Source organism: Rhinoderma darwinii, chromosome 2 (genome assembly GCF_050947455.1).
Source record: "Rhinoderma darwinii isolate aRhiDar2 chromosome 2, aRhiDar2.hap1, whole genome shotgun sequence".
Lineage (NCBI taxonomy): Eukaryota > Metazoa > Chordata > Amphibia > Anura > Rhinodermatidae > Rhinoderma > Rhinoderma darwinii.
Genome location: NC_134688.1, coordinates 191,664,822 through 191,690,198, shown reverse-complemented (window position 1 = coordinate 191,690,198; position 25,377 = coordinate 191,664,822). Strand labels below are relative to the sequence as shown.

Sequence of the window (25,377 nt, the reverse complement as noted above, 5' to 3'; positions counted from 1 at the left end):
ACGCAATATCCAGGAATGCTGGGTGTTATAATTTCACAATAGCTGGGTAGTCAAAGGTTGGAAACCACTGGTATAGGACATCACATTTTGAAAAAAATGCAACTTTTGCTAAATATATTGTGTCGTTTTGAACAAATACCCAGAAGAATACTTAGATTACAGTGCAACCCCCAGTTATCACCTCAATATGTATTTCGTCAACACTAGCGCTGGATACATACAAGAAGGACTACGTTTCAGTGAACAGTCTTTTTGCTTAACTTGCAACCACATGGAAATGTTATATCACTGGGATGTATTTCCTAGGTAATCTTTCTATTTCCCCACAGCTGTGAATACTCTGTTTTATGATGGCCACACAGTTTGGATTAAAATTTGCCTTATTTTTTGTTCCCACCAGGGGATAAGCGTTGACAGTCACCTCTCCCTATTGAAATAAAGAGTGTGCATGTCTATAGGGGAACATAGTCGGCTGACAGCAATCTTATGTATATGGTGTTAGGGTATGTCTACCATAGATGGACTGTTAAACTTTATTTGCAGCCACAATTACCTGACTGGGTGAGAGTTGAGTGCGATCCTTTATATCTGGTAACAGTGGAATAGTAATGTCTTTCAGAGAAAGATACAGTACAACCGATGATTTTTTTTCTACAATTGGTAAGCTAGCATTGGTGTTGCTAATTTGATATATTATGTGGAATGACCAAACCCATTTTAAATTGCAATATTACCAATTTCTAATTATGAAGATATAACCAAATAAAGAATAAATCTACAGACTAAGAATTAAAACAAACTACACGTATGTAAAGATATATTTAAAAAAAAAAAGGGCCAAAAAAAGTTATTGTAACCAACTTTGAATTCTGAGATTATTGAATCCAATGTTGATCATGTACAGTGTAACTCATGGAAGTAAATGAGACTGAGCTGCAATACTTGCCATGGCCAATGAAGAAAAGTGGCGCTGTTTCTGTAAGAAATCACTGTTTTTCTAATCTCATACAACCCCTTTAAATACTTGTTCAGAGGTAAACATGTGTTCATTGTATGTGACAATCTTTCAGCTGTTTCTTTCATGTTTTCGTTTTAATGATTTGAAGATCTAGCATTGTAATATTGTAGAAATAAATGCTCTTTATTGACTTTATACAGGATAGATGTTTATGATTGTGGCATTTATAGGGAATATTGGATGACTGCTGTGATGATATACTAGTTTCCATCAAGTCTATTAAGAAACTGCACTGTGATTTGTCATGAAATGATGCACATTTATTTATTGCTTACATTGATATATTGAGATAATAAAAGATGCTATGAGGATTAGCTGTTATGGGTTAGTATTGTTATGGCATAGTACAAGATGTGACGGGCAGTCTATGAGTTATGGAATGTGAGACAAGGACAGACAACATTGATGGTCTGATTTTCAGTCGCTCTCAAGACACTTTAGACGTTTGTGAGCTCTTTTTTTCTTCTTGGAACCTGGGAAGAAAACAAAACACATGCAGTGAGGAAGTGTGGGGTCTGTTAAGAAGTGGGTTATCTCAGGAGGGGACTGTGAATCTGGGAGACTTTCAGGTGCTTTGCTGTATTTTCAGAGTAAGATCAGTCAGACAGGTGGGACGTTTAAGTAAATAGAGAAGAACTGGTGAAAGTTATGACTCCAAAAGTAAGTAATGATTAGAGTACAACACTTAGGATATTCCAAGCAAGCAAGAGCAAAGGCAAAGTCACAACCAGATGTGGCTTGACACTGTTACGAGTTGATATAATAACTAATTTGTCTCATTGTGTTCTACTTAGATCTTATAAGAAACAACCTAGATTCAAAGCTGAAAAGGGATTTTGTAATGACCAAACTGTTGTATTCAGCCTTCTTGGAGCACCATACATGGTCAGTAGTCTGTTGACCTAACTGTTGTGTCCAGCCTTCTTGGAGGACCATACATGGTCAGTAGTCTGATCTGCTCATGATGTATCATAGTTCTTTATTTACTTAGATTTCTAGATTTGCTAAAAAAAAATTCGATTAAAATCGGTGCTCCATTTTGCTCCTTTTTAGCCAGTGCACATTATGCTTATTGGCTTTTGGTATCTGTTTTAAAGGGAACCTGTCACCAGCATTTCACCTATTAAACCAGCACTACCTGATGGTAGTGGGTGAAAAATCTTTTCTATATAACCTATAATTGTCCTCTTAGTCGGCTCTGTAGCTTTAGTATTCCGTTTTTTAGTGTTCCCACACCGTATGCTAATGAGCATAAAAGAGTCATATCTTCGTTTGAAAAGAGTCAAATCTTCATTCCTTAAGTCTTTCCGAGCTTACGCCGCCTCCTTACTTTTGATTGACAGCTCCTCGCCTTCCCCAGCACACAAAATCCCGCGCTTGTGCATAGATGTCCTCTTCTGGTGTGTGCGCACAAAGGGACACCGGATTATTACGATAAAAGGCGCAAAATGTTTGCAGACCGTTATTTACATTCGGAGGAGGAGTTTAGGAGAGGGGATAACGGCAATGAACTTTTGATAGCAGCGGCCAGTGAGGGATAAGTAACGTTTAATAGGTGAAATGCCGGTGACAGGTTCCCTTCAAGTCATTTGGATGGAAAAAAGTGATGAACATCTATCCAAGATTAAACTAGAATCATCTTGGAAGAAACTTTTGGACTTACATTGAAATCACAGTCGTATGTCAGAGGTATATAGATTTCTAAATTACAGACAGTCTTTTATTTAACCAATAAGAAAAAGTTTACACTTTAAAATGCTTAGGCATCTGCTCCAGTCTTTTTTTTATGAGTTTGTGAGTGCAATAAAGTGAAAAGTGAAGGATATCCAGAAAACGTGCTAGATGGTGACCGACCACACCCATGCTATGTCAAGACTATAAACACAGGATATTGTGCCGAAAAACAGCATGACCTCAGATCATTAAGTTTACGCTACAAGCTATAAAGAAAAATATTTCATTTGACCAAGGATTAACCTAGTTGTCTTGTGTCAGGCGAACAAATGAAACACTTTACAGTTTTACACTGCTGCATTAATCCCTTGTGTTTCACAATCTAATGACATCCAGATTGAAATTAGCCTTTTCCTTCCATCTGATGATGGCCCATATTGTGTGCTGTTATTGGCTCGGCTGGAGTAAAACATGGGGAAAATATAATTACATTCCATCTGCTGAACTCTTGATGTGTCTGTATCTCAACAACCAAGACCATAAAGTTGGCTGCACGCTTACGAGAAGAGCAGTTTGGAGGTTCATTGCCTAGAAAAGTGTAGAACTAAACACTGGTGAGTGGCATATATGTCCTCTCTTCTCCATACATGTTCTTTCCAAGTGTCAGATGTGTTGTCCTTTATGGCTTATGTACTGTAGAATGTCAATGGTTTATAGGGTTCCAATTGTAATCTAGCTTAACAAACGCTTTGTCGTGTCTACAGCCCTGGCATTAAATTGATAAAAGTCACACACACACATGCACCACACATCTCCACCAGCATTTTATCCAAGTGCCTTTGTTTTTAATTGAAAACCACCAAATTGCTATATTTCAAGATCTTTTTTTGAAGTGCTTTTAATTTGCTATATTAGAACGCCCTGCTTTAGTTGAAGTATAGTCATCATAAACAAAGCATCAGGGCAGATGTATTTATTCTTAAAGGGAACCTGTCACCAGCATTTTACTGATTAAACCAGCAATACCAGGGGGTAGTGGGTGAAATATAATTTCTATTTAACCTAAAATTGTCTTCTTAGTCGGCTCTGTAGCTTTAGTATTCAGTTTTTTAGTGTTCCCACACCGTATGCAAATGAGCATAAAAGAGTCATATCTTTGTTTGAAAAGAGTCAAATCTTTGTTTGAAAAGAGTCAAATCTTTGTTTGAAAAGAGTCATATCTTCATTCCTCAAGTCTTTCCGAGTTTACCCCGCCTCTTTACTTTAGATTGACAGCTCCTCGCCTTCCCCCAGCACACAAAATCCCGCGTTTGTGCATTGATGTCCTCTTCTGGGGTGAGCGCACAAAGGGACACCGGATTATTACGATAAAAGGAGCAACATGTTTACAGACCGTTATTTACAGTCGGAGGAGGAGTTTAGGAGAAGGGATAATGGCAATGAAATTTTATAGCAGCGGCCAGTGAGGGATAAGGAAAGTTCAATAGGTGAAATACTGGTGACGGGTTCCCTTTAAGAACTTTCAAGAACGAACGCTTAAGACATAAACATGAATACATCACTGGGCAGACCAAATGTAATGGTGGTGGAGATTTCCTTAATTTTCTATAGAATCTCCTTATGAATCTTTTTGTATAGATTGTAGTCCCTAGAGTTCGTACGGAGTATGTGGTGGAGTATTTAATGTGATACGATGCTTTGCAATACCCTAAATTTCATAAACTGGGCAAAGTGTGTGGTAATTTTCCACAAAATACGTTATGATATTTTTGCAAATCGGACAGAATTTCTATGTTCAAACAAGTGCAGAAAAATAAAGTTTGACAATTATGATGTATAAGCTCTTGGAAAGCTTGGTGGAAGTATCTGGCGAATCAACCTAATCATCTACTAATGTAAAGACTCAAATACAGTCGTTCTATTACCATCCTGGAAGCACTTCTGTACATACCAGCCAGTGACGGGACCATATCACGATCCAGAAGAAATAAGTACATATCACAACATGCAAAGCTCACGATAAATCATCTGTAATGTGGAGGAAACCTGGCACTTACGCTACCTGAAATGTAACTAATGGGAATCAGTAATACCAATATCATTTTGATTAATGCATTTGCTGTATCTTTAGCCCACTCTCCCTACAGAAATAAACATGCATGCTCAGCCGACCTGAAGATTGTAAGCTACGTGCCATCTGTATTCTGAGAGAGAGACAGGGAGGACACACTTTGTAGGAAGCAGAGGTAACCATTTTCACATTGCATTAAAATCACGCTTGTAACGTACCTCAGGTTATCGTTTAATATGTAAAATACTTCTGTGTACTAAACACAATGCAGGAAATGCAAGAAATGAAATATGAATGCATTAAGGAAATGGAGATCCTGGTCACACTTTTGTAGCTAACACTAAAGACTCATATCATTTCAGAACAGTGTTCATATTTGCGAATCCAGTGTAATAAGATTGAAGTCATCCAGTGATTAATTTGATTGCCTTACATTTTTTTTAAATTATTGCACCTAATCTACCCAATATATTCCTCTAAACAATATATTCCCCTAAAATATACATATGACAAATATCACAAGTATCTCTCTCACCTTATGTATTAAAATAAACATACAAAAGTGTTAAGTTTACAACCACCAAAAAAACAACAAAAACAGTGAGAAGTAAGTTTACTGTTAAAATCCTACTTTGTGTGTTGTCAATGTCCTTTCTTTTTTTTTTTTTTAACTGTATGATGTTTTGCATAATGTTACCCATTTTAGATATATAATAGCCACTCTATTTTTAATGTTTTCTTTAAAGTGTTGGTCAATAAAAGCGTGGACTGGGTACATTATAGCTCACATAAATGTTTACAGAGTATACATATATATATATATATATATATACATACACACACACACACACACACACATATATATATATATATGTATATATATTCTTTAGGGGTGTCTATGATATGAAAAAACTGGCCAGTTGATCAACCAACACATAAACATGTTTACATTTCTTGGGTGAGAACTGTATGGTATATCTTGTATTCAGTTTGTTACAAGTAAAGCATCTTCTCAGCATCCATGACAATTGATGAACATAAAGGTGTGGAGAGAACAGTCAATGTACTGGCAGGAGCATGCTCTTACTGCTACACGTGGCACTGTTAAAACTCAGTGCCACCTTTAAAGGCCCTCGAATGGATCTAATTTATTTAACATTTTCAGTGCTCATCCTCAATGACAATTAGAATGACTCAATGTCTCAAAGCTGGCTTTATCAACAATGATATACATGCCGATGACTATATTGCAATTAGGACATAAACATTTCTATATTGCCCTATTCCTACTTGTGTAAGGACACTTTCCTGTATGTAAAACCTTCAAACACCCTCAAAATGTCAAATTAATTAGAATGGTTCCTCATTACACAGCATGCTTTTTTTTTGTTTTATGTCCTGAGAACTTTAGCGGCATCCATAATATACTTTAACAGAAGGTAAAATCTGTACACCACGAAAAATCACAAATAAGGCATATTGATGATGGTTTTTGTGAAAAACATAACTTTTACTTTATTAATACCAATTAATGGTAGAATAATATAAAAGCAAAAATAAGTTTACTTACATTCCTTGATGCCTGGAGGTGCTAGGGAGCAAGAGTGACAAACCATTCCATAAATGCTTTTAGGACGGCTCTCTAACATGTAGAATCTGGTTTGAGGATCAAAATGTTAACACTCAAAATGTTTGATAGTAAAGATTATGTACATATGACATATATGAGGTTTTGTTGCACACTTCTAATTCATGCTTAATGTTTCAATGCATTAAAGGAGTTCTTACTTGCAGTACCAGATACAACCACCTGCAGGAGTGCTGGTGCCCCTTCATTGTGCTGATCGGTGGAGGTCCCAGAGTTTGGAAATCCACCAATCAAACATTAATGGCCTAATTTAAAGATAAATTCTAAGTATGATTAAGACCGGCACCGAATAACAAAAAAGACTCCTTTATTTTATCCAAATTAAAACAGCATAATCTAGCATCAGGGACAGGGAGATACAGCTTCAGACCAACACAGTCTTTACTCAAAGCCATTGGCTTTATTCATTGGCTAGGAGTAAAAGTCATGTTTGTGGGAAACCCATCAGTAGTGTTTCCCTGTTCCTGATGCTATATTTTGCTGTTTTCATTTGTATTAAATAATATTTATTCCCCAGTTAACAATTCTAATTCTCCAATTGTTCTGATCAAGTTTTTTTTCATCTCCGTTTCCAGTCCTTTCCACACTTGGAAGTTGTGTTCAAAATAAATAAAGGGGTTGTCTCATCACGCCAACTGCTTTTATTATTGAAGGCTGTCCAGCAATCAGCTGATCTCACACTGCTATCGCTGGGGGACGCTCAGGCTGGCCATACAATTTTATGACGTCCATATGCCCTTTTAAGTAATAATATATATTCCATAAGCCATCTGCCAAATGAAATGCCAAATTTTTCCATGTGCATATATACCAATATGTTTGGTTTCTAAGATGATTCACTTATTATCCTTTTAATTAATTGATTACAACAAGATATATAATTCCTTTTAAGGAAGTTATAAAATCTTGCTTTGCCAACAATTATAACAGGCCTAAAAATAATGAAGTATAAGGACTGATTTCAAAATACTTATAATACTATTTTAAAATATTTGATTTTTAAAGAAATAGTATGAAATTAATAAAAAGGGTCTGCATTTTTCCCCCAGAAACAGCGCCTCTCTAGTTCATGGACTGTGTTTGGTATTGCAGCTCAGCCCCATTCACACAGCCAATGGACATAAGTAAAGCTGTTTCTGGTAAAAAAAACAAAACAGACCCCGTTTTCTAAATTTCATACAGTCCTTTTATGCAATATATTTTATAAGTTTATTCCATTTTGGGGAAACTTTTAGGAAATTGATATTAGGTTTTCTATATGTATAGTGTATATAATCTTACCCTGGAAGGCAGGGTCCACATTCAGCATCATTCTTAGAGTCCCCTGGAGTTAAAACTGTGGCACGGAAAAATCCCTCGCAATCTTTGTGTCGCCTGCATATCTGGTAGCCTCCTTTAGAATACTTGTCAGGTGGACAAGAAATACAGCCATAGTCTTCATCTTTAGTTCCATATCCACAAGACTAAAAGGAAATTGAACAATAATATACCAGGAAAACAGCAGCATTGCAATATTTTATTTTCTGTCTGCAATGAATATACAGAAACTGTTTCAAAGCGGATCTGTCAGTTCTCCTATGCTACCCTATCTGACATGCTGAGATCAGGGATATTTTGTTTTCTATGATTTGTTTCAGCATCTTCATGTAAAAACTGTTTAAATACTGCCAGGACTTCTAGAGTCCGACTTCTTCTTGATTTACATCTCCGGGTTACAAGCTCATACAGGGAAAGCTTCCCATGAAATCTGACGGAATTTGCGACAGACTCTAAACTCAGCCTCTGATGTAGATGTAAACAGAGCCTAACCTTGTCGAGAATATGAATGAGATGTTGTCACAGTGTCATTTGTATCATATGGAAACCATTTGGTCTATAAAAATATCTCTATAGTTGAAGGATATTTTCTCCTAAAACATTTCTGTAACTAAACAACTTTCTAGGTTCATTTAAAGTGGGTCCATCAGAAAAGGACGGTGTAACATTACATTGCTACAGACAAGAAATTAGATGTTCATACTTTTTCCTGTACGATTCTTTTATTGTTTTCTCTATATGATGTGTTTCTGCCTATACCTGTGTAATGTGTACATATATTCGTATTCATTGCCCAGTAAATAGAATCATATATATGAACATCTCAACATCATTGAGGGCAATAAATCTAGTCAAGATTATTAAAAAATATATATATATCCCATGGAGCAAACGTCACCCACTTATATATTATGTATATGTGTTCGAGGCATTGTTCTGACTGTCCCGGTTACTTACATTATATGGCTCTTCCCCTGGTTCACACTCTGGACAGCTGTGGCACAAACCCGTTGTCTGGTTATAATATTCATTTTCACCACAATTAGAGTACTCTGCTAGAACTGAATACACCAAGGACACCTGCAATAGTAGGAGGAAACATCAAGGTTGTACATAGAAGGGATCTCCTCTGTTGGACCATTAAGTTCGAGAGGTTCCTGCTCTAGTGGACTTGTTCCGGCCATAAATTACATGGTTTTTCATTTATTTGAATAGTCCCCATTTAATAATGAAATTTGAACTGGCAATCAGCTAATTTCACCATTAAAGGGGACCTCTGAGTGCACAGTTCCCTTACTTCCCATGATGCCGAGTGTTCTCTCATGGACACGCTTGGCAGCTAATCCAATCAGCTATCCGTATGCTATGTCTATGCTATGCTATGTACGCTGTGGTTTTATACTACAGGCTGGCAGCGGTAGTCTACACATTTATGTGCCTCCCAAGATGCAACCGTTCACTGTAGAATCCGTTTGTAAGAGCTGGCTATGGATTTCCCTGGATAATGAACAAGCACAAGTAATAACCTACAAATACACAAGGATGGACAGAGGAACAAGGGACAAAAGCTGAAGAACACTAATAATAATGTAAAGAAGATATATTGCAAATATACATAGAACAACAAGAATAAAGGATCTATAGAGATGTGTTTTTAATTGACATGTACAATTTAAGTAATATATGTTATACATACCATTAAAAATGGGAATATATGGGTCACTTTTCTGTCACCGTGTTTGCTCATATTACAGCTACGGTGTGTGGCACCTATAAAAAATAATAATTTGATTTTGTTACCAAAAATGAATGGTTTCTTGATGATGATAACATTTTAAACTTCATATTCAAAATAGGACATTTGAAAGTATTTGGCAGTAAGATTATTTGTAAAACATTTATATAGCACCACAGTATAATACAGTGTGCCCCTTATATACATCTATGTATTTATGTCCCTGGAAGAAAGTCAATTGCAATTCTGCAGCTAAAATAATCTATTCTTCAATGTGCAAGATCTATGTAATGGATCTAATATTGGAAGTAAATCCAAACATTTACATATTACATTATCCTTCCTTTCATGAGGGATCAATTTGCCCTCTGACTATAGTTTGACTTCAACTGACACTTTGCTAGCATGATTGGAGATCATCTTTTAATACATATACTTTTGCTTCTATTTTTCTTTGAGCTATAAAACTAGTTACGACATGTAGCTAAGGTAACATTAAGCCGTTCCGTAAGCCAACTTGTTGAAAAGAAATTACTCTTGGATTGAGAAAGGGCAAGCGAAGCCAATTCCCAACTTCCTATTAAAGTTTCTTCTTACTTTTTTTTTGTCTTAACAGAAAAGTAGATTTCACTGGATAATATTGTAAATTGTGCACTTATATGACAGAATCTGTGAAGTGTGTATAATTAGGATAATCTCTGTACCCACATTAGGTTGATTATTTTGAGACAGCGCCAAAGGCGTGTAAGTAACAGATATTTGTTTAACCCATGCACTACAGAAAGACCGAGGAGAATGAAATTGTACTAGAGGGTTGTGTACGACTGCTGACTGCTTATATTGTACCGATCAAATCCTAACAGTGTTATGTTGTAATAGACAAGAGCATATGGTGTATGTTGTATGTGTTGTGACACTGATGTACTTACAGACTATGTAGCACCTACAGCACGCTACTATTACCTGCGGAACTTGCAGGTAAATCACATCCGGTGTTAGTTCTGCAATATTTGATTTATGTAGACGAAGCAGTATGCAGGGTAAGATGTCAATGATTTAATAACTCTAATACCATGTAAATCTACACTGTTACCTACCTTTTTGGAGTAGGACTAAAGGACTAAGGCAGGAAGTTGTGGTGAAAAAAAAGAACATCCTCAGGGCACCAGGTTAATTCCAGGTGCATATCAGTAAAGCTTAAGGGGTAAGTGCTACCCACGCGTCTAGCCACGGACGCCTGCTCACTGCCTGCAGGCGTTCTATGTTCTGATAAGACTACTTCATGTTGAATAAAAGTACATTGTGATGAATATACTTTTCATTACACCATTACTGATAGAGTACCTGTATGTTTTCTGTCTACTAAAATAGTTATACTAATCGTTCACATGACATTCACGCAAATGACATTGATGCTCACATAAACTCACCAGTTGTACCCAACATCTCATTTGTACCCTGCAAAATAAAATCTTTTTCTGGTGCTGCCTATACACTCCTTAGCAGTTGGTGCCGCAGTACTTGGTTTGTGCCGCAGATGAAACGATGCTGCTTAAGTGCAAGCTTGGATGATGGGCCTAGGTTGTTAACCCTTTCCTCATCAGTCATCACTACTAATAAGAGAGCAATATGAATGAGTTTAATATCAATCAGATCGCCACATCCGAGACATGCAGGTAAGAAGCTGCCTGGGACCGAGCAGAAGTGTAAGTGCTGTCCTGTACAGCCATTGCAGTCCAACCTGGCAGGTGCTTCCCTCCATTTCTCTTCAAGTGTCTTCCTGCTGAGGAGGGAATAATATGCGGCCAACGCATATTAATTTCTCCTGCCAGAATAAGTAGTAGACATACTTACACAGGGGCTTGGTATCAGCCCAAAATCCACACATGCGATAAGAACGTCTTATTAATGTAATTGTGATACTTTGTTAATTCTGTTTGATTATTAAGTATTAATTAAGTATTAATTTATGTTAGAGACGGGTCCGGCACATGATGTATTTAAAATAGTTTCTTTATTGGTATCAAAATATAAAACAAATAAATTGAATTTTAAATACATCGTGTGCCGGAACCATCTCTAACATATCTGGATCCTTGCCTACCTCCGACGTAGATTTTCTTTCCAAAGCACCGATCTTTAACAGAGACGTGGTGTGTCATCTTGCATCAAGTGGTGAGCGGACCAACATATATATTTTTTTGCTTTCTAAAGTATTCATTGCCAAGGGGTTTTCCCACTTTGGACAATCTTTATTTGGCAGAAGGTTCCCTGGACAATAAGCTGATCACAAAGTATCCCCCTGCTGAGACCTCTTACGATCAGCTATAATCTGTGGTGAAATCTGTCAGTAAGTGTTTAATTTCCCTGCAGTGCCACCTCAGGGGAAATTAAGCATTACACCATGCCCATTCATGTCAATGGTCTCTCTGTGTAATGCAGGACAGGTCCTCCAGAAAACGAAAGACGCTCTTTGTTGCCACTGTTTACTCTGGTCAAGAGATGAGGCTCATGAAGAGAGGACCGGCTCTATTAACTCAGAATTCCCTAAAAGCATATATGAGATAAAAGATAAAGGTTTTTTTTGTTGTGTTTTTTTTCTATCCAGAAACAACATGAGTTACCTGACACTTGAATGGTGATAAGTCACAATACCAAATGCAGCCCATAGAGTGGTGCTATCTCGGGGAAAAAAATAAAAATGTTTCTAAACTCATACAATCTTATTAAATATATCAAGAGACCAATGCACCCTATTATATATTTTATTTTAATGACAAGTCTCTGAAAAAGAGTACAAATCAGAATTAATGAGATGCAAACCGTAATCGCAAAGATGTGTGTCACCAACCTAAAGAAGTTGACTGTGACCATAATGGAGCACAAATAATAAAGACTTCCGATCAACGCATTGCTACCTGGGAATCTGCATTCAATAAACATATATTCATTCATTAATAGGCAAGATTAAATATTGCACAACTGATGCCCAGCGCATGCCAGCTATAAGTTTATCTGCCTTCTGATTGTGTAGTAAGTCTGTGCCCAGCAGGGCGTGTACTAAAGAAACAATGCTCGGCGCTCTTGTGCCTTGGGTTAACTTTCTCAGGACTTTCGACACAAATGTCAAGATTAATAAGAGATCAGAGAATACAAACTGCAGGTAAATTGATTTGGCAGAGGAGTGTCAGTGGGAATATTTATCTTGAATCCTTTGAAGAATACTGGCTTTTACCTGAGGTAATGCTTCAATAAATAAGACTTGAAAACACTTGTGTAGAAAGTATTTATAGTCTATATCTATACGTAGGAATAACCCTCAATATATGTGTAAAGGTATCATATGTATAGAAATGAGAACACATCCATGTATATTATATGAAGTTATAGTTTAGAGATTGTATAAGCAAACAGCCTAATGAAACAATCCCATAATATAGTTTTTGGGGGACTCACTCACTTTATAGGGGGAAGCTTTCTGATATGAACCTGCAGGATGTCAAGGAATTTCCCTTCTTTCTCTGTACCAGAAATCACAAAATCAAAGAGCTCGTTTTATGGCTGATATTCTATTCCTCAATGTCCTGCAGGCTACCAAAGATTTTTTCAGCAAATTAGGATAGCCTGTATCGGCAGTACAATAAGTGGACATTATTATGGCCACTAGATGTCAGCACCTGCAATATTTCAGAATTTGTTTATATGGATCACTTACATTTTAAACATGTTAAACATTAAAACATAAATTTTTTTCACAAGAAATGTATAAAATAGATATGTTCCATTTTGATTATAGTGCCCCGTGGTCTAACTATCTTTAGCAATTGGACTTTTACCATCATTACATAATAGACTCTAAAAAATGAAACAGGGACCTGTAGGCATAAAAGATTTTCATTTTCTCATTAGCCAAGATTTAATCAGTGCACATGTAATTCAGAAACCATTACGTTCTGCATACACACTCACGATTACTGTGCTATCCGCTGTCTGACTTCCAGTATAAAGACATGTAGTAATAAAGGAAGAGCAGACAGATTAGCATACCTATGCGGTATAAACTGTATGAAGAGGAGAGCTGCTTGTCAGATCATTGTGCCTCCCACCCAGTGCCAACCTGTCACTCATAACTCTCCATATCTATATATACAAAGCAATGCTGATTAATCTAGTAAATTCTAATGAGCCTATCCCATTACATCCATAAATATTCACATATCATATTTTGTGTTTTTCGTATCCCAGAATTTATTGTATACATATATGCACCATCACCTGCTGCTCAAATACTTACACAAGCAATTTGGAGAGAGAAGACCCAGGGTAGAAGGCAGTGCAGGCATTTATCCAGTCAAGGCAATAGTTTTTGGGGGTTTGAACATAAGCATTTTTTCCTTTTATTCTCTCTCACTGGTGAGGTGAGGGATCTGGCAGCCCTGCCTCTTTTCCACCCACATAAAAACTTAGCAATGAAATACACAAAGGTCTTTGAGAAACTGTTTCTTAACTAATAGAACCTGCAATTAACCTAGTGTTTAGGAAACCATATGTCCTTTAATGTCTTACACTGTTGGCATGTATTGCTCTGGGCTAAGCGGCTGGCATGGTGGCAAAATCATTACAGCCTACAGAGACTTAAGAAACGGGCTGTATTGCTTTGCAAAAATATTTGGTTTATTTTTACTATTAACCATAATCCTCAAAGCTACAGAGTAATAGTTATGTCAAATATAAAATAATATAAAGCGGAATAAGCAGCGATGAGGTAAGTACTTACTCTGAAGTAGAACAAATGACAGTGTCCAAGTGGTAGATGTGATGGTAAGATAGATGCTGAGGTGAATAACATTCTGGCGCTGTTCTTCCTCAGTTAAGTATTGGTGTTAGTTTAGAAAAGTTACCTCAAACCACTCCATTTATAGTCAGTCACTCACTATCATTGCGCAAAAAGACTTTTATGACAAGCCAATCATTTTATAGCACCACACAAAGACCATATGGTTATGGGAGTTTAATACATGACAGCGACAGGAGACGGCGTGAGACTGAAAGAGCGAAATGAAGATGTGGGAGTTAAAGCTTCAAGGACTTTATTTAGTATATCGTGAACTACACTGATAAATGACAACATGAAAAGGAAATACTACAGAGTATGTCATCTTTCAATGTCCACTGGAACGTGTGTCCCTTTTATTTAACTATTGGGCACTCCAGTAAATAGTGATGTAGAACAAAAGCGAAATCTTATGCAAAATGTAGTTGTATACGATTGTACCCTAACCGCACCTCTAATGCACAATGTCCATACTATATGCCACAAACTTGTTATTAACATTATATTGATACGCTGATATTAATTCCTTCCAGAGCCATTATTATAAAATTAAATACTGCCAATTTGCTCCAAATCCCCCAAAATGCTACTCCAAGGGCTTGGCACAACTTTTCTCTGCTTGAGTCACACTCAAGAGAAGTGTATGGGGAAAAGTTGCACATTAGTTCCATGGTTGTCTTGGCTCCCTTACTTCTATTAGGCCAGGATCACACACGCAGTTTTGATGCAGTTTTTGGTTAATATTTTTTAGTCAAACATAGGAGTGGACAAAGTAGATGCATTAGTCGTTTCTTTATACCTTGCCTTCCTTTTAGATCCACCTCTGGCGTTGGCATAAAAAAATGGAGCCAAAAAACGGCATAAAAACTCTGTGTGATCCTGGCCTAATAGAAGTAAGGGAGCCAAGGAAATCATGGAACTGAGTGTGTGATCCTGGCTTTAGGCTGGAATCACACATGCAGTTTTCGTGGCAGTTTTTTTGTGTTAAAGCCAGGAGTGGGTCCAAAACAAAGTGATGGATTACTGCAAGGACTTAAAGCACATGTGAAGATAAGACTGATCGGTCTCCTCTCTCTATATCCACTCCTGCGTTTGGCTCAAAAAATTGCATCAAAAACTGACACAAAAACTGTATGTGTGATTCTAGCCTTAGGCTGGGTTCACACGACCATGTTACGTCCGTAATGTACGGAACGTATTTCGGCCGGAAGACCCGGACCGAACACAGTGCAGGGAGCCGGGCTCCTAGCATCATAGTGATGTACGACGCTAGGAGTCCCTGCCTCTGCGTGGAACTACTGTCCCGTACTGTAATCATGATTACAGTATGGGACAGCTGTCCTGCAGCGAGGCAGGGACTCCAAGCGTTGTACATCACTATGATGCTAGGAGCCCGGCTCCCTGCACTGTGTTCGGTCCGGGTCTTCCGGCCGAAATACGTTCCGTACATTACGGACGTAACATGGTCGTGTGAACCCAGCCTGAGAGAGCAACTATGCCAAGTAACAATGCATCATGCTTCACATCTGCTTGTTAAATGTGACTCAGTACTTTCATATAGATACGGCTGTCCGTGACTGTTTCATGAAATCTGTTCAAGAGTGGCACTAATAAAGTTGTCATCTAGCCCAGGCCTAAAAGAAACAAAAACCCAACACATTCATAGAAAACATACAAATACAGTGGGGGTATTGTAAAGTGAGGGATTACTGTAAGGACTTAAAGAGGCTCTGTCACAGATTATAAGTGCCCGATCTCCTACATAATCGGATCGGCTCTGTAATGTAGATAACACTGGTTTTTATTTTGAAAAACTATCATTTTGGAGAAAGTTATGAGCAATTTTAGATTAATGCTAATTACTTTCTTAATGCCCAACTGGGCGTTTTTTAACTTTTGACCAAGTGGGCGTTGTAAAAAGGAGTGTACGACGCTGACCAATCAGTGACCAATCAGCGGCATACACTTCTCTCCATTCATGTCCATTTGTATTCCGCACAGTGTGATCTCGCTTGATCTGTGCTGTCACATACACCCACATTAACTTTACTGAAGTATCTTGAGAGTGAATAGACATCACCTCCACTCCAGCCAGGGTGCGATGTCTATTCGCACTCCCGAAACTTCAGTAAAGTTTCTGTGAGACTTACTCACACACCACAGTGTGATCCTGCGAGATCTGGTGACAGGGCCTCTTTAAAGCACAAGTCCACCCAAAACCTGAAAATCCAGGCTTGTCTGACCTTAAAAGGATTGTGTTCGATAAGAGAAAATCGACTGTCTTTTTTTAGTAAGGCCCCATGCACACGACTGTGCCTGTAATCACAGTCCGTGATTATGGTCATGGACGACTGCGGACAGCCACCCTCCGTTACCCCATATAAAGTATTGGAGCACGCTTCATAAAAAGCAAAAAATAGGACTTTTGAATATCTTTTGCGGAGCTGTTCTACAGCACAGACACCTTCCCGTAAATATACGAGAAGGTATGCGTCAGCCATAGAAATGAATGCATCCGTAATTATGGACCGTAATTACGGTCTGTAATTACGGACGAAATCTACAATCGTGTGCATGGGGCCTAAGACCAGGATCAGAAACACAGTTTTGCCACAAAAGCTGCATCAAAATTGTGTGTGTGATTCAGGCCAAACAGCGCCACTTTTGTCATGGGTTGTGTCTAGAATTCCTTTTCTGACGCATTCACTGTAAAGGAGCTCAGCTTCAATATCAGACACAGCTTCAATATCAGTCTATAGACAAGAGTGGCGCTGTATCTGGGAAAGAGCAGACTCTTTATTTCAATCCCATACAACCCCTCTAAGCAGTACAAGTCATAGGAAGTTGAGATAACGGCTGCCGTTTGCAGGGTATTGCACTATAGGTCTACCATAGTTGACCTAGCACCAGAAAAACTCCCATTGAATAAAAAAAATTTCACTAATTAATTTTTTTCCCTGACTAACAAATTAATCCCTCTTTAGAGTCAAAAATATTTTTTTTTTACGCTGCAGAACCTCTATGCTTTTTAATGAGGGAAAGAAATCCACTGATGACTACAGGGATAGCTAAAACAGCTTTCTAGTCCGCAGTTTCTACATACATCAGCCCAAGTTTCAGCCTTTTGGACCACTGTCAATATGACTTGGAGTTCAAAATTGGGGTTAAATAAAATGAAACCTGCATTTTCATTTAAAGTGTAGCTAAACGTTTGACAAACTTCTGACATGTCATAGAGGCATGTCAGAAGTTTGGATTGGTGGGGGTCCGAGCACGGAGACCCCCACCAATCCCTAGAACGAAGCAGCTGAAGTGCTCGTGTTAGCGCTCAGCTGCTTCGTTTCTGTTCGGCTTTTTCCGGAAAGCCGATGTATCAGAGTACGGGCTCATGGACTTTGTATTGAGTCCGTACACGATACATTTATTTTCGGAAAAAGCCGTACAGACACGAAGCAGCTGAGCGCTCACACAACACTTTAGCTGCTTCGTTCTAGAGATTGGTGGGGGTCTCCATGCTCGGACCCCCACCAATCCAAACTTCTGACATGTCACTTGGACATATCAGAAGTTTGTCGAACGTTTAGCTACACTTTAAGTTATGCTTTTAGTTATGACCTGTAGTGGCAAATATATAATTATATGATATATTCACCCCAAATGTGCCCGAAACCCTTGAAAAAGGATCGATCACAACAGACGACCGAGGGAGTGGAAGTAAGTAATGTGTCACAAATGTATTATATTGTAACAACCTTTTTCTTTTTAATTTTTAGCCATTGTCATTGCTCATTTACCGGATTCTATTAATTACATTTTTCCTTCGATCAAGCAACAAGGGATAAACTCAGTGACGTGACATTAAAGGAGTTGAAGAAATGAGTCTTGTATTTTTGCATAGATGGAATTAACATGAAAATAGCTTTACCCATTCAAAAGTTCTTTAACACAATCCAATGGAGACGTTACAAATTAATTAGAGCGAACAACTAAGGGGAAAAATAACGTTTCATTCCATTTCTTTCTATTTAATAACATAGGTGTGTGTATGACTTGCATATAAATTGCATATAAATTTCAGAGTTGAGAACAAAACAAATGTTTATGTAGAATTGTATTTGCTTTCTATACTAACAATGTAAGTTCTCAATACCCAGGATTGCTTCAAGAATTTTTTCTTGCCTGAGGTGAAAAGTAAAATGGTGTCACAGAAAAGTGCCACCTGAGGTAAACTCCCAACTCGCTTCATGCAAGGTGATCCCCTGCATACACGTACCTTACACATTTTCTATGTATTCTTTATGTAAAATGAAGTCACTAGTACCCACAATGAACTCTTCTGTCTTACTCATATCTGTTGGAAATGCTTGTAATACGTGCATCATAAATTCCTTCATATCTCATGAGAGATCCCTGAACAAATATTAATGTATATGTCTCTCTAGTGATGGTAATCTACTGCTAGACCTAGGATAAAGTGCTTAATTTGACACCGTAATAATGAGAACCCTGGACAAAACGGGATTGTCTGTATTTGATTCATATATGAGTAAAATATGACTGAAATAGGCCTAAAAATATTATTCAGCACAAAGCCTAAACATCAACGTGCACATAATACAGATATGAATACAATACAATCTATATTCAATGTCCATATGTATTTGTGTAATTCAAATGTATGGCAATATGTTAATGTGAAACATCAAAAAGAGTAACCTGGGTATAGGACTTGCTGAAAGGCTTTATATGTGTTAAATAAAAGGGGGAAGTACACGCCCAAGAGGTTCACATTGCCAATGGCACCTGTCAAGGATGTTCGTTGTCAATGCTAATCTCTATGTATCCAGGCTCTTCAATGATCAAATGGTACTATTCAGGGACCAGCATCACCATTCATAAAGTTACATTTTCTGTGTATGATGTGATCCTTATACTTTCAGACCCCCAACAATTCTCTTGCAGAAGCACTTGAAGATAGAAAAATTTGTAAGGACTGAGTACATAGTCCATTTATTATTACAAATGTTAACATATCTGTAGAAACATAGCCCGAGCAATACGCCCCTGTAATAAGAGCATCATGTCTGTGTCTAAATACCATCTGACATCCTGCTAATGCCCACTATTGAGGAAAATGTTCTATTAAAACCATTGGCACAGGTTAGTACATAACCCTATTGCTTTCAACACCCATTCAGTTTTTCTGACGGTGCTGTCCTAGGAGCATCCCTGTTCCTTATTTTATTTTGCACACCTATATAACTGTGTTTATACGCCAGAACCAAGTTTGGGCCACCCACCATGTAGGGCGCTTGTTGTCTTACCACACTACGGAGAATATTCACCTTTTACTTATAGCACACTAGCTTTTATACCCGTCGTTGCTCGGGAGGTTGACTTACAGTATGGATAGAGTAAAAGCTCACTATTTAAATACCTCTCAGTATGAATTTAATTGCTACCTCTCGATATGAATTTAATTGCTAGAGAGTGTAAATAATGTTATTGGAAGCATAAAAGAAATTAAATGAAGCAATATATTCATTACAGATTTCAGGGGCCATAATTACGGCCCATAGACTTCTATTGGCCACGGGTACCTTCCCGTTTGCTTACGTCAGGCGAAGTCAGGGGATAGTCACTGTCCAGGGTGCTGAAAGAGTTAACTGATCGGTAGTAACTCTTTCAGCACCCGGGACAGTGACTAGCGCTGGAGTTAAAAGTATTAAAAGTTAACTTATCCAGAACTCCTGCTTCTTCCTCCAGTCCGGCCTCCCGGGATAACGTTTCATCCCATGTGACCGCTGCAGCCAATCACAGGCTGCAGCGGTCACATGGACTGCTTTTAAACCAATGAAAAATCGGGCTTCAAACAAACTTTCCAAAATATATATTAGATTTGATATATGCCTATATCTATATCCAGCAGGGTTAGTATAACTGAATATCGTGTATGCTGTTCTTCCCCAGATATTAACATACTACACTATCAACGTTTCCCTTTTCTTCTCTTTTAGTTCTTCCCTTTTGATCTGGTTTTCCTGATTTTGCATATATATATAGAGACACAAAAAAACAAAGCAAAAACCACTCTCATGTACAGTACATAGTGCACGTAAAATCTTTAGAGCTAGATCATATTTGTCATATCTGGCACATCAAAGCATCCTCTTAAATGTTATAAATGGTGCAAAATAGTTTACATGACATAAGCATATTCACTGACAGTCACAACGAACAAACCACCCTCCCTCCATATGTGCACCTGTCGTTCTATATTACAAATTTTGGGTAAAAGTCCTATGAAATGCATCAGGTTAAGTACCTTTCTGGTTAACCCTATTATAATACGTCTCATACTAACTTGAGCCTCCCCTCTCCCCAAGCTGCATGCCTATAATAATTCTAACTTTACCTTGAGCCTCCTAAGAGTAACCCTTGGATCTTCTGTCAGATACCAATTTGTTAGGCTAAACCGTTTTACTATTAATGTAGTTTCACCTTGTGTCATATATTTGTTGATAAAAGAACGCCATTTTTAAAAGAATTTTGTGGCCTGTCTTTCTTTTTGGTTGAGCATTTCCAGTCTCTCCAAGAATATACTACGAAACTCCCAAGGGCAGGACAAGACCAGAGCCACGATACAAATGCCCCGACCTTAGGCCACTCTGAACGTCTGTCCAGTTTCAGACGCTTGTGGGGAAGAGTAAAGGCATATAGGACACCTCCCTTTCTGTCCTGCCACTTGCCCAAGAGGTCCCTAGGTCAGTCCCATCCACTGCAGTAAACTATACATTTTAGTTGCTCTGTGAATTTTAGGTTCATCATGGATAATTGGTCACTGATCAAAGTCACAGCTCCTACAGTTGAAATCTGTTAACCCAATGAATCGCGGTGAGTAATTATAGGAATTAATGGAGTGTGTGGATTAGGTTTTTCATAAAAAAATGAATGAATCTCATTATGTGAACAGATGTACGGATGTGCAATTTCCATATCGCACTATAAATGATTCTATGTCAATTACTCGCCCTGTAAAATGAGCCTTTGTTCACTTTTGTGGGAGTCATGGCAGATGTGATCATTATTACTATGACCCAGGTGGGCATGTCTGGAAATGCTTTAACTGTAAATGAATAACTTAAAAAAGGAGCTTGTCAACCCACTCTCACTGAGGGAGCTACCCGCCTTATCTGCCACTCTGGATGCCATTCATGGATTATCTGTACATCAATTAGAACAAGGATCGTATAGTTGTGTTTATTTCCCTATGTGTTCAGTTAACAGAATACGTGTATGCCAGTTGACTTACCTGTGCAATTATAGATATAACGTGTGTGTATATGTAAGACGCTTTTCCTATACATTTAGTATATTGAAGGGATTTTATTTGGCAGTAACCTTTGAAAAACGCCTCTCACAATTTGTGTCCCTCGCAAATATTAAAGATGTGAATAAAGGTGTTTTTTTTTAAAAGTTAGTATTCCCAGATGTCCTTGAATAAAGGACGTCTGGTAACCATACACTTTGATATCTGCTGTCTTGTTTATCAAAACTAATTGAAGAGATGTTTTATGTTCCTGGTAGGTGTGATATATAAAATGTGACTTTTATACTGCTTCATTTCTTTAGAAAACATCAGCTTGGTAGCATTTATTGTATATTACATAGTCAGTGGCGAAGCAACATGTGACATATATAACAGGTACAACATGTCATGTAACATTAGTGCCATTATATTCCTGTGTGATAGCCCCTTCTGCTCCAAAGAATGTCTTTGTAGTTGTTTGCATAGAGCAAAGAGCAAATGATTACTAGAAAGTAATAGGGAAATAGTGTTGGAATTTGGTTTCAACTGTTGCAAATCTGCCTGTCCATATATACCCACCCAAATAACTGTGCCTATTAAATCCTACAATTTAGTGCCAAATAACAGTACCATACAGCGTCCACATAATAGCACCATGGTATAAATGGTAGAGGCCACAGGGCAATTGTTCTTTTTGCCTATGCTATAATCTACATCTGATGATAATGTTTTTTACTGTCCGCAAATACCCATAGTCATCCTCAACTCATCCACATATAGAGCACGCTGCCTGCAAATACGGTAGTGCATCCGTAGTTCATCCGTATTTACAGATCCGCAAAAAAAAAAACAGGGAGGAATCTTGGGTAATCCCCTGGCATCACATAGCAACGCTTCCGCAATTATGGACGGCTACGGATCCACCTCCGTAGTCGTTTGCGGAAGTGCCCATAGACTTCTATAGGGAGTCCGTGACACAATTGCGGACAAAAATAGGACATGTTCTATAATTTGCGGATAATTTCTACGGCCCGGACACACACCCGTAAATATACTGAAAGGTGTCCGTGACCAATAGAAATGAATGGATCCGCAAATTCATGTATAATTACGGACAGGGCCGGCGTCAGCACCCGGCGAACACAGGCAAGTGCCGGGTCCCACTACACTTGGGGAGGGCCCACTCGGCTGCCGGGTGCTGACACTGCCGTCATCAGAGCATCACTGTCCATATATGGACAGTGATGTATGGAGGAGAGAAGAAGTCCCGGGCAGAGCGCTAGTGGCTCTGCTCCGGGACTCCGTCTCTGGGGAAGCCCCTGACATCAATGTCCACATATGGACAGTGATGTCAGGAAGAGAGACGGAGTCCCAGGCAGAGCGCTGCTCTGGGACTCCGTCTCTGGGAAAGCCCCTGACATCACTGTCCATATATGGACAGTGTTGACAGGAGCAGAGTAGTGGCCCAGGCAGTGGTGTGGCTGTAGGGGTCGCAACGGTCACAACTGCAACTGGGCCCCTAAGCCTGGGGGGCCCACAGGCCCCCTGTTGCCACACAGCGCTGGTCCCGCTTCCAACTGAATCTGCGTCCACTGTGCCGCGAGCGGCTCGGCGCAGGCAGGCGTGATGTAGTGACGTCATTGCACCTGTCTGCGCCGAGTCACTCACAGCACAGTGCAAAAGGGTAGAAGGATCTCCTCCACCCGTCGTGGGAACGGGTATAGGTAAGTAATTATGTTATTATTTTTCTATTCGGTACATACATATGGGGGCATTATACTGAGTATGGGAGGGAGGCTCATATGGTAGTTGCTGAGGGGGCATTATACTGTATGGGACAGCTATGGGGGGCATTATACTGTATGAGGCAGCTATGGGGGCATTATACTGTATGGGACCGCTATGGGGGGCATTATACTGTATGGGGGCATTATACTATATGGGGCAGCTATGAAGGGCATTATACTGTATGGGGGCATTATACTGTATGGAAAGGCTATGGGGCATTATACTGTATGGGGCAGCTATGGGGGCATTATACTGTATGGGGACATTATACTGTAAGGGGCAGCTATGGAGGCATTATACTGTATGGGGGCATTATACTGTATTAGGCAGCTATGGGGTTCATTATACTGTATGTAGCATTATACTGTATGTGACAGCTATGGGTGGCAATATACTGTGGGGGCAGCTATAGGGGAATTATGTTGTGGGGGCAGCTATGGGGGGCATTATACTGTGGTGGTCAGCTATGGGGGGCATTATACTGTATGGGGGTAGCTATAGGGGCATTATACTGTTGGGGCAGCTATGGAGGCATTATACTGTGGTGGTCAGCAATGGGGGTATTATAATGTATGGGGGGCATTATACTGTATGGGGCAGCTATAGGGAGCATTATACCGTATGAGGCAGCTATGGGGGGCATTATACTGTATGGGGACATTATACTATATGGGGCAGCTATGGGGGGGCATTATACTGTATGTGGCAGCTATGGAGGGCATTATACTGTATGGGGCAGCTATGGGGGGCATTATACTGTATGGGGGCATTATACTGTATGGGGCAGCTATGAGGGGTATTATATTGTATGGGGGCATTATACTGTATGGAAAGGCTATGGTGCATTGTACTGTATGGGGACATTATACTGTATGGGTAGCTATGGGTGTCATTATACTGTATGGGGGCATTATACTGTATGTGGCAGCTGTGGGGTTCATTATACTGTATGGGGCATTATACTGTATGTGACAGCTATGGGTGGCAATATACTGTGGGGGCAGCTATAGGGGCATTATGTTGTGGGGGCAGCTATGGGGGGCATTATTCTGTGGTGGTCAGCTATGGGGGCATTATACTGTATGGGGGCAGCTATAGGGGCATTATACTGTTGGGGCAGCTAAGGGGGCATTATACTGTAGTGGTCAGCAATGGGGGCATTATACTGTATGGGGCAGCTATGGGGGCATTATACTGTATGGGGCAGCTATGGGGGGCATTATACTGTATGGGGGCTTTATAATGTATGGGGCAGCTATGGGGGTCATTATACTGTATGGGGGCTTTATACTGTATGTGGCAGCTATGTGTGGCAATATACTGAGGGGGCAGCTCTAGGGGCATTATGCTGTGGCAGCAGCTATAGGGGCAGCTATAGGGTCATTATACTGTGGTGGTCAGCTATGGGGGGCATTATACTGTGTGGGGGCAGCTATGGGGAGCATTATACTGGGATCGGCAGCTATGGGGGCACATTACACTTTGTGGGGGGCAGCTATGGGGGGATTATATTGTGTGGTGGCATTATACTGTGGGTGCATCTATGGGGGCATTATACTGTGGGGGCATTCATGCGGTCTGTTGGGCAAGGGAGCTGGGCATAGGCATGCCCAGGTGTCTGGTGGTGTTGGGGAGGGGTAGGGGCAAATGCAAATTAGAATTTTGGGGCAACGAGGGTGTTTCCGTTGCTCCAAAAAATGCTAGCGCGTCCCTGCTTGCTGTGATTGACAGGAACCAGGCAGCGTACTCGGCACGTTCACGCTTGGCCCCGCAGTGTAGTGAGCGCGCCCCTGCATCATAATCAGCACTTGTGCAGTATAATCAATATGTTTGCCGTTGTAATTGGCACTACTGTGCATGCGCCGATGACGTAAGACTACTCCCTCTTCTCCACGATGCCTCGGGTCCATCTCTTCCTTGGTAGGCTGACGTCATCGGCGCATTCGCAGTAGTGCCAATTACACATATTGATTATACTGCACA

At 39.4% G+C, this 25,377-nt stretch overlaps 1 protein-coding gene across 2 annotated transcripts in view; it reads right to left on the bottom strand.

Moving 5' to 3' along the window:
• The window catches only part of EDAR (ectodysplasin A receptor), a 131,493-nt gene that overhangs the window by 47,734 nt on the left and 58,382 nt on the right, over positions 1-25,377 (bottom strand). For both annotated transcript variants that reach the window (XM_075852653.1, XM_075852654.1), the window contains exons 3-6: positions 9,425-9,498; positions 8,686-8,808; positions 7,693-7,874; positions 6,334-6,419 (exon numbers count right to left, since the gene is read on the bottom strand). In XM_075852653.1, the coding sequence (XP_075708768.1) occupies positions 6,334-6,419; positions 7,693-7,874; positions 8,686-8,808; positions 9,425-9,475 (442 nt within the window). In that variant the 5' untranslated portion in view covers positions 9,476-9,498. The remainder of the gene's footprint in view (positions 1-6,333; positions 6,420-7,692; positions 7,875-8,685; positions 8,809-9,424; positions 9,499-25,377) is intronic.